We start from the raw sequence: 11,289 nt of genomic DNA on the forward strand, positions 1-11,289 counted from the left end.
TGTCTCAAAACTTATGTAAATTATATTTTTTCTTATCCCAATATGAGAGAGAGAACGTTAACTTTTACAATATTTGTTTTAGAGAAAATCAAGATAAAGAAATTATATTTTATGTAGAAAGTCGGATAATGTTTTCCTAAGATTTTGTCTAATAGATTTATAATGTAATATAGGTAAATCACATGTCATCATATTAAATAAATTACTGTTAGTAAATTGTTGGTAAATTTTGAGATAATAATACTTTATCCATTATTAGAACATATTCTTTTATAATTTCGATATTAATTAATAGAATTTAGACATGTGACTTTTATTTAAACGTTTTTAGTTAGAAGAAACATTTTCCGTGATTAGGACATAATTACTTATAATTTTACTAACTAAGAATGACCTAGTCGATGATCGAAATGTCTGTTTTTAATTGTAAGGACGCAATAGCAATTAAGAACTTGCTGTTGCTCTTAGCCCTTTTCTATTATACAAACTTCATTTTACTTAATTAAGCATCGTTTTTTGAATATTAATAATAATGCTTGCTTTCATATATGTCAGAATTACATTTTTAATATCGATCGGTAATGTTATATATATATATATATGTCTACTTATTAAACAAGCTAACGTTATTTGTCGACATTTTGACGTCAAAATAATGATATGACGTTTATTAAAATAATCTATGGTTCAATAATAATATAAAAATTTTCTAAAAATAGAACTATTAAAATAATTTTAATTGATAAATAATTTATTATACATATAGTATGTATTACATTCTTTAATTATTTGAAAGAAGAAATCGATGCAAAAAATATTCACTATTATCTTAGTTTATTATTATTATCAGTTTGTACTCTTTTGTCCATTTACATATTTTTTGCAAATTCATTTTCGCTAATGCTGTAGCTTCTATAAATATATTTTTCTTAAAAATTTATAATTTTCAAACATGAGCATATCTAAAAAACGTCATAAAGATGGGACATACATGTCTAAAAGACATCTGAAAGACATCATAAAGACATCTTCTAGACAATGCGTGTTGCCTGGAATAATTTTATCTAAAATTATCTTTTCGCTTTTGAGAGAGGTTATCGACAGACACTAATGATGAATTCGATACCAGTAAATTCATTGTTATTTCAGTCGATTTTTTAAGAAAATGTATTATCTATTCATGATTCAACGTTCAAATTGGACGTCGGCGATATTTTTTATTATATTTATGTTTTTGATACCCCATTTTGAGATATTGCGAATACCGTATTATTTGTTCCTTCACTGTTATTAACATTATTTTTACTTTGTTCTATTCAGTCTTTCACTTTACTGGAGAATGTCGTTTCTATGGATTCTTACTGAAGATTTGTATTATATTCGTGTTCTGTCTATGCTTCTGCACGTGAATTGGATAACGATGCTGCCATTGTTACGCCACTTTGATGTTCGTCTTTGATAACGCTGGTGCTCGTTTCTTTTTGCTGACATAGTTATATATTTTTAACATTTGCAAAGTTATTTTTTTATATATCTATTTTTGTTTATAATGCGCGCCTCACAACATGAATTCTTGACGTTGAATTCTTTTATACAAAATCAACTTTGTACATCTTGTCGTACATTTTTAAGATTATTAAAAATCGCGAAAATGACTGATTTTTATAAGTTTGCAATAATTTCCTTGTTTTTTTTTTTAAAGATTATTTAAATTCTTTATTTTTGTCTGTGATTTTGCATAGGAATTATGTCACTAAATCTCGCATTAATTTATCTTGAAATTTGTTTTAAACTTTTTAAACTGGAAGACATCGTCTTCACTGACATCGCGACGCTCGAAGAAACTTTCCAACTTCCTTTTATAATATCGCTAATACGTTCGTGTTCCGTACATGAGTTGAATGACGTTACCTCTTCCATAACTTTAGACATGCATTTCGCATTTTGTGGAGTTGGTTTTTTCTGTCGACAACAGCATGCGAGTAATTATCTTGTCTTTCTTTCAAACATTTAAATTATTCTGTTGCGGTTGTGATGTATCATCCTTCGTGTCACTTTTCGTGTCACTTTTACGTTCATTTTTTTGCTATTTTTTATGTATGTCACTTGCTATGACGGCTATGATAGTTGTGTTAGTCAGGTTTATTATTCTTTTTATGCTAGCTGTGTTATAGAATTTACATGCATTGGAAATAATCGTTCTCAATTTTTTTTCACACCAGCGTTATTAATAAATTTCTCTCATTTTCCAAATTGTCCTTAATAATTAATTCTAATTCAATTATTTCTGAACTTATGATATTTTAATATTTATATTTCTGCACTGCGATTATCAATATCGATCATTTCTGTAAATGTATTGTATCAATGACTTTTCTTCAGTCTCATCAGTTTGCTTTTGGTTTTTATATATTTTCTTCACGAAGATTATCTGACAATACAATCCTGAAATATTCACGCTTATTGTTAATTGAAGTCGCTGTATTTGCATTATTGATGGTAACTTCTTGATTTTTTTTCTTTTAATTCTGACTTTCTGTCAACGTTTTTGTATTTATCGAATGTTTGATTGCGATTGAAGTGATAGTTGAATATTGATATATCCGCTAATACTGTGAAGGACTTTCTGATTTCCCATTTTGAGTGCGCGTGAGATAGCGATATATAGACTGATAGTGCATCGGCCAGTGGATGATTTTTAATTCCACTAAAACCCATCTCAATCTCCGTTGACGTTGCATCATATTATCTATTATAAGATGAGTCCTTCCTAGAATGCTATAGTTGTGTTCAATTTTCATTTTAACTGTGGCCGATCCATCATCGACTAATGGCAACGCAAATTATTTGTATGCTTGCTCCCTTTTTCATCAGATAAACTCGACGAGAATGACATCGCATTGTTGGCGACAACACTCTGATCTCTCAAGCGATAATGCTCGATATCCATCTTCACAGCTTTCGCGGAGACACGCTCATGGAAATTTTTGTTATTAACATGTTCCTTTTTTTTCCTAACTTTTCTCATCGTTTCCATCGATGTGAAATAGATAGTAAAGCGTTGAACTCCATTGATGTTAAAATGTTTATTTTTATTCATATATTTTTTATTCCTGTATACCCGTTTTATTTATTTATTTTCATATTTTTTTCATGATGTAAATCAGTCGAAAGTGTTCAAGTATAAAATTCGACAAATTCGTTGTTTTTGTGTTTTAATCAAGATAATAAACCTATTTATTAGAAGCAAAATGTTATCGATTTTTAAATTGATGTTCATATGCTCGTTTTATTTTTATATCCTTGTTTCCAACAAATTAGACTGCTATTTTTTTTCTCGCTATCTAGACTTGGAATATTAAATCCAATTTTGTCACAAAATATTCGTTATTGAAATTTCCTCTCTGATGGCTGCATGTGAAAATGATCATACCTATATTTCACGTTTTGTTTCAGGTTCGAATAATTTTCGAAATATAAACTTTCTTATATTTTTCTCTCTCGTCCCTATCTTGAATTCATACGTTCTGTGGCATGAGAGGCATGAGATGCATAAGCTGTGGATGAATCTGCGTCTGTCCATTTTATGTGTTTCCATTTTGATATACCGTTTCCTGTCTTTTTATTTACCTTCTGTTACACGAAAGTGCATACACTATGCATATACCTGTGAAGATGCATGTCGCAGTCCGGTATTCTCTTCATACCGTCGTAGGATAACGATCCGTGCGTGTCGTGCGATACCATAGGTTTATGAAGCATTCCAATTTGTCTCGTAAACATGCTTCTCTCCCGAGGTAATCTGCAGTTTAGGCGCGATACATGTTTCTGATATTCCGATTTATGCAATAACTTCGTATACGACCAATCAGCATTGTATTAACTACTGTGGAATCAGATGGCGTATTAAACATTTATTTTGAGATATAATGAACGGATATCGAGATGTATTAGTTTGAATTCTTAATGCAGAAAAATAAGCGATTTTTTTCCGTATATACATTCAAAAATTTTCAAAACGTTTTGTTATTTTTATGTATCGATAAAATGAAAATAATGGAATTGACTAAAGATTAAACTAAACAAGACCAATTTGCTAAAACAAAATTATAGTTGTCACACAAACTTTTTTTATGCTGCTTTAGCAGCTCTTATTTTTGCTCAAATTATAAAAATATAGCAATCCGTCTGTTGCAGTAATCTTTTTTTTTTTTCGAATTTCAAGCGTTATTTTTTGTGTAATTTAAGCAAATGTCTGGATATATTTGCTCGGCTCTCTTTATGTGAATTAATTTGCGGAAGAATTGACAGATATTTTCTTTTATTTACATGTGATTTAACCTACATTTACGAGTATATTTGTATAGCTTAATTTATCACTACTATCCATACTAGATGGAAACTACTTAGATGAAATAATATTCTAATAGAAATAAAAAAAGTATAGGAGAGAAAAATAAATCATTAAAAAAGCTTAATTTCTTTTTTCATTTCTCAATGAAACATCAAAAACTGTTACGTGTGTCGCAGTATTTTTATACTCTTTCTAGCAAATGTGAAAATATTTTCTTTTGCAAAGTTAAAATATCATTTTAAATTATCCTTTTATGTACGGTTTGGTTTGGTTATTTGATCTTATTTATTTATATAAAATTTCTCCGATTATATGTAGATTTTTCTTTACACTTTGAAATTTATCTTTTGGATAAGTCAATTAAGAAGCGGCAGTTCGAGATATATCGTTTTAAATCATTACTCGTTATACATTTAAAACTTGCGAATGCATTTAAACATAATTTTACGAGTATGCGAGTTGCGTAAAAGCAACATCAACTTACTTAAGTATAACATAAACTTTAATCGAGTACACTCATCCGGTAAAGATGAAGAAACTTATGTAACAGTTTGCTTGAAGAGATTTCGATGCAGTAGCGTCGGATTTAACGAGAATTTAAACTATATTTATCAAGAAATATCCGAAGTAATATATGTCTTATATTCTTTTTTAGCAACAAAGGCATCCGCCTCTTGTTCTTGGTTGGATGTTCCTGGTGCTGCCGTTCCTACCTGCATCCAATCTTTTTGTCACTGTGGGTTTTGTCGTGGCAGAACGGGTTTTATATACACCAAGGTAATTTTATTAAGGTTTATATTTTACTTTTACAATTATTGCAACGGATGGCATAAATTCTCGATGTGATTTTACAGTGTTGGGTGGATTATTTTGGTCGTCTACGGCATGCAGGTGAGCTGGACCGCTGTACCACGACGGAAAAGCTGGATCACTACAGGCGTAGTTCTTCTATTCATTTTAGGATGTTTCAGAACGGTTCTTCGGAATAAGGATTGGACATCTAGAGAAACTTTAATCAAGTACGTGACAACGGATTTACGTGTCTCATGTTTTATTAACCGTTCGAGAAGAGAAACTTCCTTGCTTTGAATAAAGTCTTCGTGCTAATAGTAAACATAAATAATCGTTCATACATTGCACGCAATCATATCTGAGCCTCGCAATTACGACAAAAATGATTTTGTCACGCGAAGACATCGTGGACATTTACGGGGAGTGTCTAGTTCTGACTTAAACAAGGAGATTGGCATCGTGCCCGTGTGTGCGTGCGTCTGTGTGCGTTGTATATATATATATATATATATATATACGTTCAAGAATTTGGTACAAGCGCCGATTGCTTATGTATAGGGACTTAGAGACACAAAACATAACTAACATAGATATGAGATGACGAGGGTGGTAGGAGTCATGTCGAGGTCAAGAGGATGGTTTCGTCTGACCTCAAATCGTCTTGTTTCAGAGCGGGACTGCGGTCTCTACCCTACAATGCCAAGATGCATTACAACTTCGCAAACTTCCTTAAAGACACGTCGCAGCCGAACCTTGCGGTTCACCATTATCAGTTGGCTCTCTGGTAAGTCTATTTCTCTTTCTCGCGCACGTATACAAAATCTTCAGATATATCTTGGGATAAAAGTGATATTCATTTGCTCGCGGAAAAATACATATACCTAATTATGAACGTTTAAGCGCTTTGATATGTTAATAATCGGGAGAATATAGATTTGAAGGCATTTTATCATAAATTATTATGTAATAATTACTTAAAACACAAAGATTACATTATTTTATCTATATATATGATATGATATGATATATATTTTATGTACATATTTTGTACCTCACACTTTAGTAATTCTACTTTTTATTAATTAATAAGAGTATTTCGTCAGATTGTCTATCGAATTTTGAAGTTTTATCTTCATAAATGCTTCTCATTGTATTATATTTGTGTATGAATTATCTTATTCGATTTTTTTTCTTTAATATGCTCTAAATATTACACTGTAAAATTGATTATATTTCGATACATATCTCATCAGTTTATCATTTCCCGATAAATATGTTTTTGCTGTGACAGTCATCTATAAAATAAGCGGTTTTCGCATAAAAAATATAATTTCATATAAAAATTCATTGAAATGTACATATAATATATAATAATGAAAGACATATCGATTTTGATGCAGTTGATAATTCAAACAATAAAATTTATCATTTTATATAACATCAAATTTTATGGAATTAGTACATTAACACTGTGTAATGTGAGAGCGTAACGTTTTTCATAAAGATATTATACGTAACTATATTTACTTCAAGTTGTCAAATTCCAAAAAAGTAAGAAAAATAGACATATGAACCATTATTTCCTGATAAATGTTTTTGCCGTGACAGTCCTTTATGAAATAAGCGGTTTTCACATAAAAAGTGTAATTTTATATAAAAGTACGTTGAAATGTACATAATATGCAATAAGTAATAATGGAAGACACATCTATTTCGATGCAGTCGATAATTTAAGCAATAAAATTTATCATTTTATAAAACATCAAATTTTATAGAATTAGTACATTAACACTGCATAATGTGAGAGCGTAACGTTTTTCATAAAGTTATTAATTATTATACTTAACTATATAGATTTTTTTTTCAAGTTGTCAAATTCCAAAATATTAACAAAAATAGGCGTATCAATTATCATTTATAGCAATACACTAACTCGCCACAATTAAATAATTTAAACATACAAGTCTCGCAAACCCGAATCATATTTCATGCAGACAATTACAATCATATATTTTCTCAAAATAGAACGAAAACAATTTTTTTAAGTACTTAAGTAAAAATATTCTAAATATTATATTAAAAATTTTGATGATATACACAAATACATAATAGCAAAAATATATAAAATACTTATATAACACATATACAGCTTGTAGTTTATATTTCAAATCTTCCCAATAATTATATAATTATAAAACTTAACATGTATGTTAAGTTGTCGCTATTACAAATTTTAGTTCGCTCAAAATAGAAGTAGGCCAAATATTACGAGGAAGTTATTTATTATAAATGCACAAGATAGATATTCTGATTACAACTACAGTTTACTAAAATAAAGTAATAGAATTACGTGAAAAGTGATTTTCGAGGCGCTGTACTGTTAAATTCGTAACGCCAAATTATATTCGATTCAAGTTATTTTTCATTATTTCTATGGGTCACGCCACTGCTTCTATTCAATATGTTGTTAATTTAATTAAAATTAATAAAATTAAATAATTTAATTAAAGAAAATGTATTAAATTTGACTCAAAGTTAGTTTATTATTTACTAAATGCACGTTAATTAAAGACGTTATTTACTTTGAAACTAACCATAAAAATAAATCGATTTTGATATACATTAAAGTTAAAAATATTAAAGTATTACTTTTAATTCAAGAGGGATTGGATTACCATTGATATCTAACTTTTTTGATATCTAACAGTGTAAACTTGTCTGATGATTATTTGAATAGCAAGCCACATGAAAAAAATGTCCTGTTGTTATTGTTTTATGTTTGATGAATACGCTAAATTAAGCTTTATTTCTAAGAATAATTTTAATTAATTTAATTGCTAAGCCATTTGCGTAAAGTGTGTACACCTCGTATATTTTTCATACGTGTTTGGTGACATTTCTGAATAATTTGTATAGCTATTTTAGATATTCTATCCCACAAATCATTTTGAAATTTTCTGTTATTTTATAATCCGTTGCGAATAATTGCTTTAAAAAAGATTTGTAATTATCAATCGATATTCTATAGAAAATCTCCCGTTTATTCCATATTGTACTTACGTATCAATTTTGACAAAAATTATGGATGAGTGGAGGTCAAACACGTATTCATGAATATGAATGTTGTTTTGTAAAAGAATGTATTGTTAGGGTACACATACGCCTGTATCCTGTACGGTTTTATAACTTTTATAGAGAATATCGCTATGAAAGGGCAGAAAAAGTAATTAAGAAGATTTATTTATAAATTTCAGCATTACTGAGGAATTTTAATCAACTTTCGGCTTCATACCGTCTGTAACTTTGTAATAATTCTTTCATCTTTGGAATAGATATATATAGACGGTAAAATTAATGCATAAACTCGACGGCACAATATAATTGCAAATCCATTATTTGCATTTTTTTAACTACACCCGCCAATGCTTGTTTTTTACTTTAGAGTTTTCACAATTTCCATGAAATAATGTTATCACAAAAATCTTTCGAAATAATTACATTTATATTGCATTATGTTATTTTATTTCATCTCCATCTTCACTTTTTTTACCTTTACGAGTTACGATCTATTTTCACTTACTTAATATGTATTCCTTCGTGCATAACATGATAGAACAGGCGGAATATTATACAAAAGTAGTCGACGTAATACAATCTTATTACCACATGCAGACTCTTCTCTCTGCTTCAACCACCCTTTTCCACATCGCATTTCTCGTGCATAGCGTGAGCAGGGTCGCAGCAAACCGACAAAAGTGCATTAATTAGCCGTAGCTCGACTGCGCTCGAAATGAAGTGGTAACCAGTCGTTCGTTTTTTTTTTATTTCGCTTCTCCCCCTCTTCCCCCTCCCTCCCCCCCCTCTTCTTCTTCTCTGCAATCTCTCCGCATCTCTTCCTATGCTCCTGTCTGCGCGCTTTTTACCCCACGTGTGTTTCGCGAATTTCGTTATTCCGTCCAGCACAAGAAATGCTCGACGAAGGATCATAGCGGCGCAAAAAATAATGGTCTCTGTTGGATAAATAAACGTGTTCTCATTTTAAACTTCTATGTACTTTCGCGATGTGTCATGCGATTCATCATCAGGCAATCGTCTGCGGTGTACCAATAAATCGGATCCCCGTTTTTCACACACGTTGCCATACGCGAGCGGTACGTGTATTTCGCAACATCACGCTTAGATTGTTTCATCGTAATATCAGATTATTTGTCTACGCGAATGCAATCAGTCCGGTAAACATATCGAGAGAATGGTGATGTGGTGCAGGAAAAAAACACAGGATAGATGAGGAGGGGGAGGGGGATGAAGGGGGAGAGAATTGGTCGGCACGACAGCAGCTGCAGCCGGTGCGTTGCAGAGCAGAAGCGGGTGGGCGACTGCCGGAGTGCCGGATGAAAATTGCATTTCGGCGTTATACCCGCGCTCGTCCAGTTCGCTCACTTGTAGATCTCATTTCCTACGCTGAGCTTTCTAGCCGTTCTATGCAGGTCGCACTTCTTTTTTTTTTGTCTTTCTCTTTCCCTCTCCTTCTATACTCTGGCTCCTCTTTTTCCCACCACTTTCCGTTACCATCTCTGCATCGCGTCCTGCGGATCGACTATTATTGGGTCTGAAAAATCGAATCTTCAACTAACTGGCAATTTCCTCCGCTTGTTTTGCGCACCAAATCATCGCATCGTTCGCTGTTTCAGTTGACGCATAACGCGGCGCGGTGTGAGACATAGATTGGAAAAAGACTGCCTTTCTTCTCGTTTACCTCCTCCTTGAAACAACATTTTACGGCAGCAACGTGCGATTCCATAAAACTCCGCTCGAGAATAATGGCTCGATCTTTTTCGTGCATCTCGCGTTTCTACCGTTTCGCTACGTACCTCGTTCATTGCCTCCAACATTCCGCTTTAGTTTTGATCCTCGCGCGACGAATTAGTTTTCGATCTGTCGTACGAAATTTCCCCGAGGAGAGTCACGACAAAGTTTCTGCTCCCTCCGGAATATCGTGCCGAGTAAGTAATTTAAAGTAGCCTGAGATTGACCTGGTCCGTGCACGAGTAATAATTGAGCGTCACCGGAAGAACATAGAGTTCTCCCGAGGTGTTCACTCCAAGGCCTTTCGCGCCCGCGCCTCTTCCTCTCTTTTTCTCTCTGTAGCGCTTATTGCATTTGTGGAAAGAATGGCGCGAGGTGTCTTGAGAATTACGAGCGAAAGATAAAAAGGAAGATGCGGAATGAAATGAGAAGGAAAAGACGAGCATATTCGATCGATGGAACGTCATAGAATCGAGGAAAACGCGACTTTTCTGTTTGCTTTTCATTCACCGAGAAAAGCAGACCGCGTATCGTGAAAATGCATTTCTTCGCTCTCTTTCATTCGTTTCTCTTCCCTCTTTCCGATTATTTTGGTACATAGTCGCGTTACTTCTCAGCTTTCCACTTTTTCGTCCTCTTGGTCGATAGCCATGAATACTAGAACTTCATGATTTGCTGCTTTTCTTATGTTAACAAATCTATTTTATTGTACAATTTTGCGTGCATTTTTTGTGTGTGCGTAAAAAGTATAATCTTTGTGAGCTCTTAATCTTTTATCTCAATAATAATGTACATGCGCGCGCGTATCTGTAATTAAAAATATGTTTTTATTTTCTATCTCTTTTATTATCTGGTTTCTTAAATTAATTTTTACCTTTTATATTTAACTTTTAATCTAATTCGTGTCTTAGTTTCAATTTTATTATTTTTTCATGTTTAGGTTGTTAGATAGTATATTACCGATGCTTCACATTTTGTTTGTGCATCTCTCATCTTATTTTATCATATATTTTTGTTATAGTATTGGCATTAAAGAGTTATTATTATTATTCCTTTTGTACGTAGAAGAGAATCCAGAGTGTAATTAATTTTATGGATAAACAAATCCTTTATATTTTCACCCTTTAAATTAAAAAAAAAATGTATCATTCTGCGTAAAAACAGATAAAATATTTATCCGAATAATTACAGTGGGAATTTGGCCGTTTAAAAGTACATCAGCTTTAAAAATTTTCGGTTATAGTCGATATCATTATTTATGATTTGCGGCAAAACCAGCATCGCGATACGCGCCATTTTCAGATGATGCATTGTTGCTGGATCGTAGATACTGGCCG

The 11,289-nt window shown here is 32.0% G+C and overlaps 1 protein-coding gene across 1 annotated transcript in view; it reads left to right on the forward strand.

Moving 5' to 3' along the window:
• LOC108758927 (transmembrane and TPR repeat-containing protein 1) overlaps positions 1–11,289 on the forward strand; it is a 140,849-nt gene that overhangs the window by 106,329 nt on the left and 23,231 nt on the right. The window contains exons 8-10 of the mRNA XM_018504170.1: positions 5,010–5,131; positions 5,209–5,373; positions 5,817–5,930. Of these exons, the coding sequence (XP_018359672.1) occupies positions 5,010–5,131; positions 5,209–5,373; positions 5,817–5,930 (401 nt within the window). The remainder of the gene's footprint in view (positions 1–5,009; positions 5,132–5,208; positions 5,374–5,816; positions 5,931–11,289) is intronic.

The sequence above is a fragment of the Trachymyrmex cornetzi genome, unplaced genomic scaffold, assembly GCF_001594075.2.
Source record: "Trachymyrmex cornetzi isolate Tcor2-1 unplaced genomic scaffold, Tcor1.1 scaffold16, whole genome shotgun sequence".
Classification (NCBI taxonomy): Eukaryota; Metazoa; Arthropoda; class Insecta; order Hymenoptera; family Formicidae; genus Trachymyrmex; species Trachymyrmex cornetzi.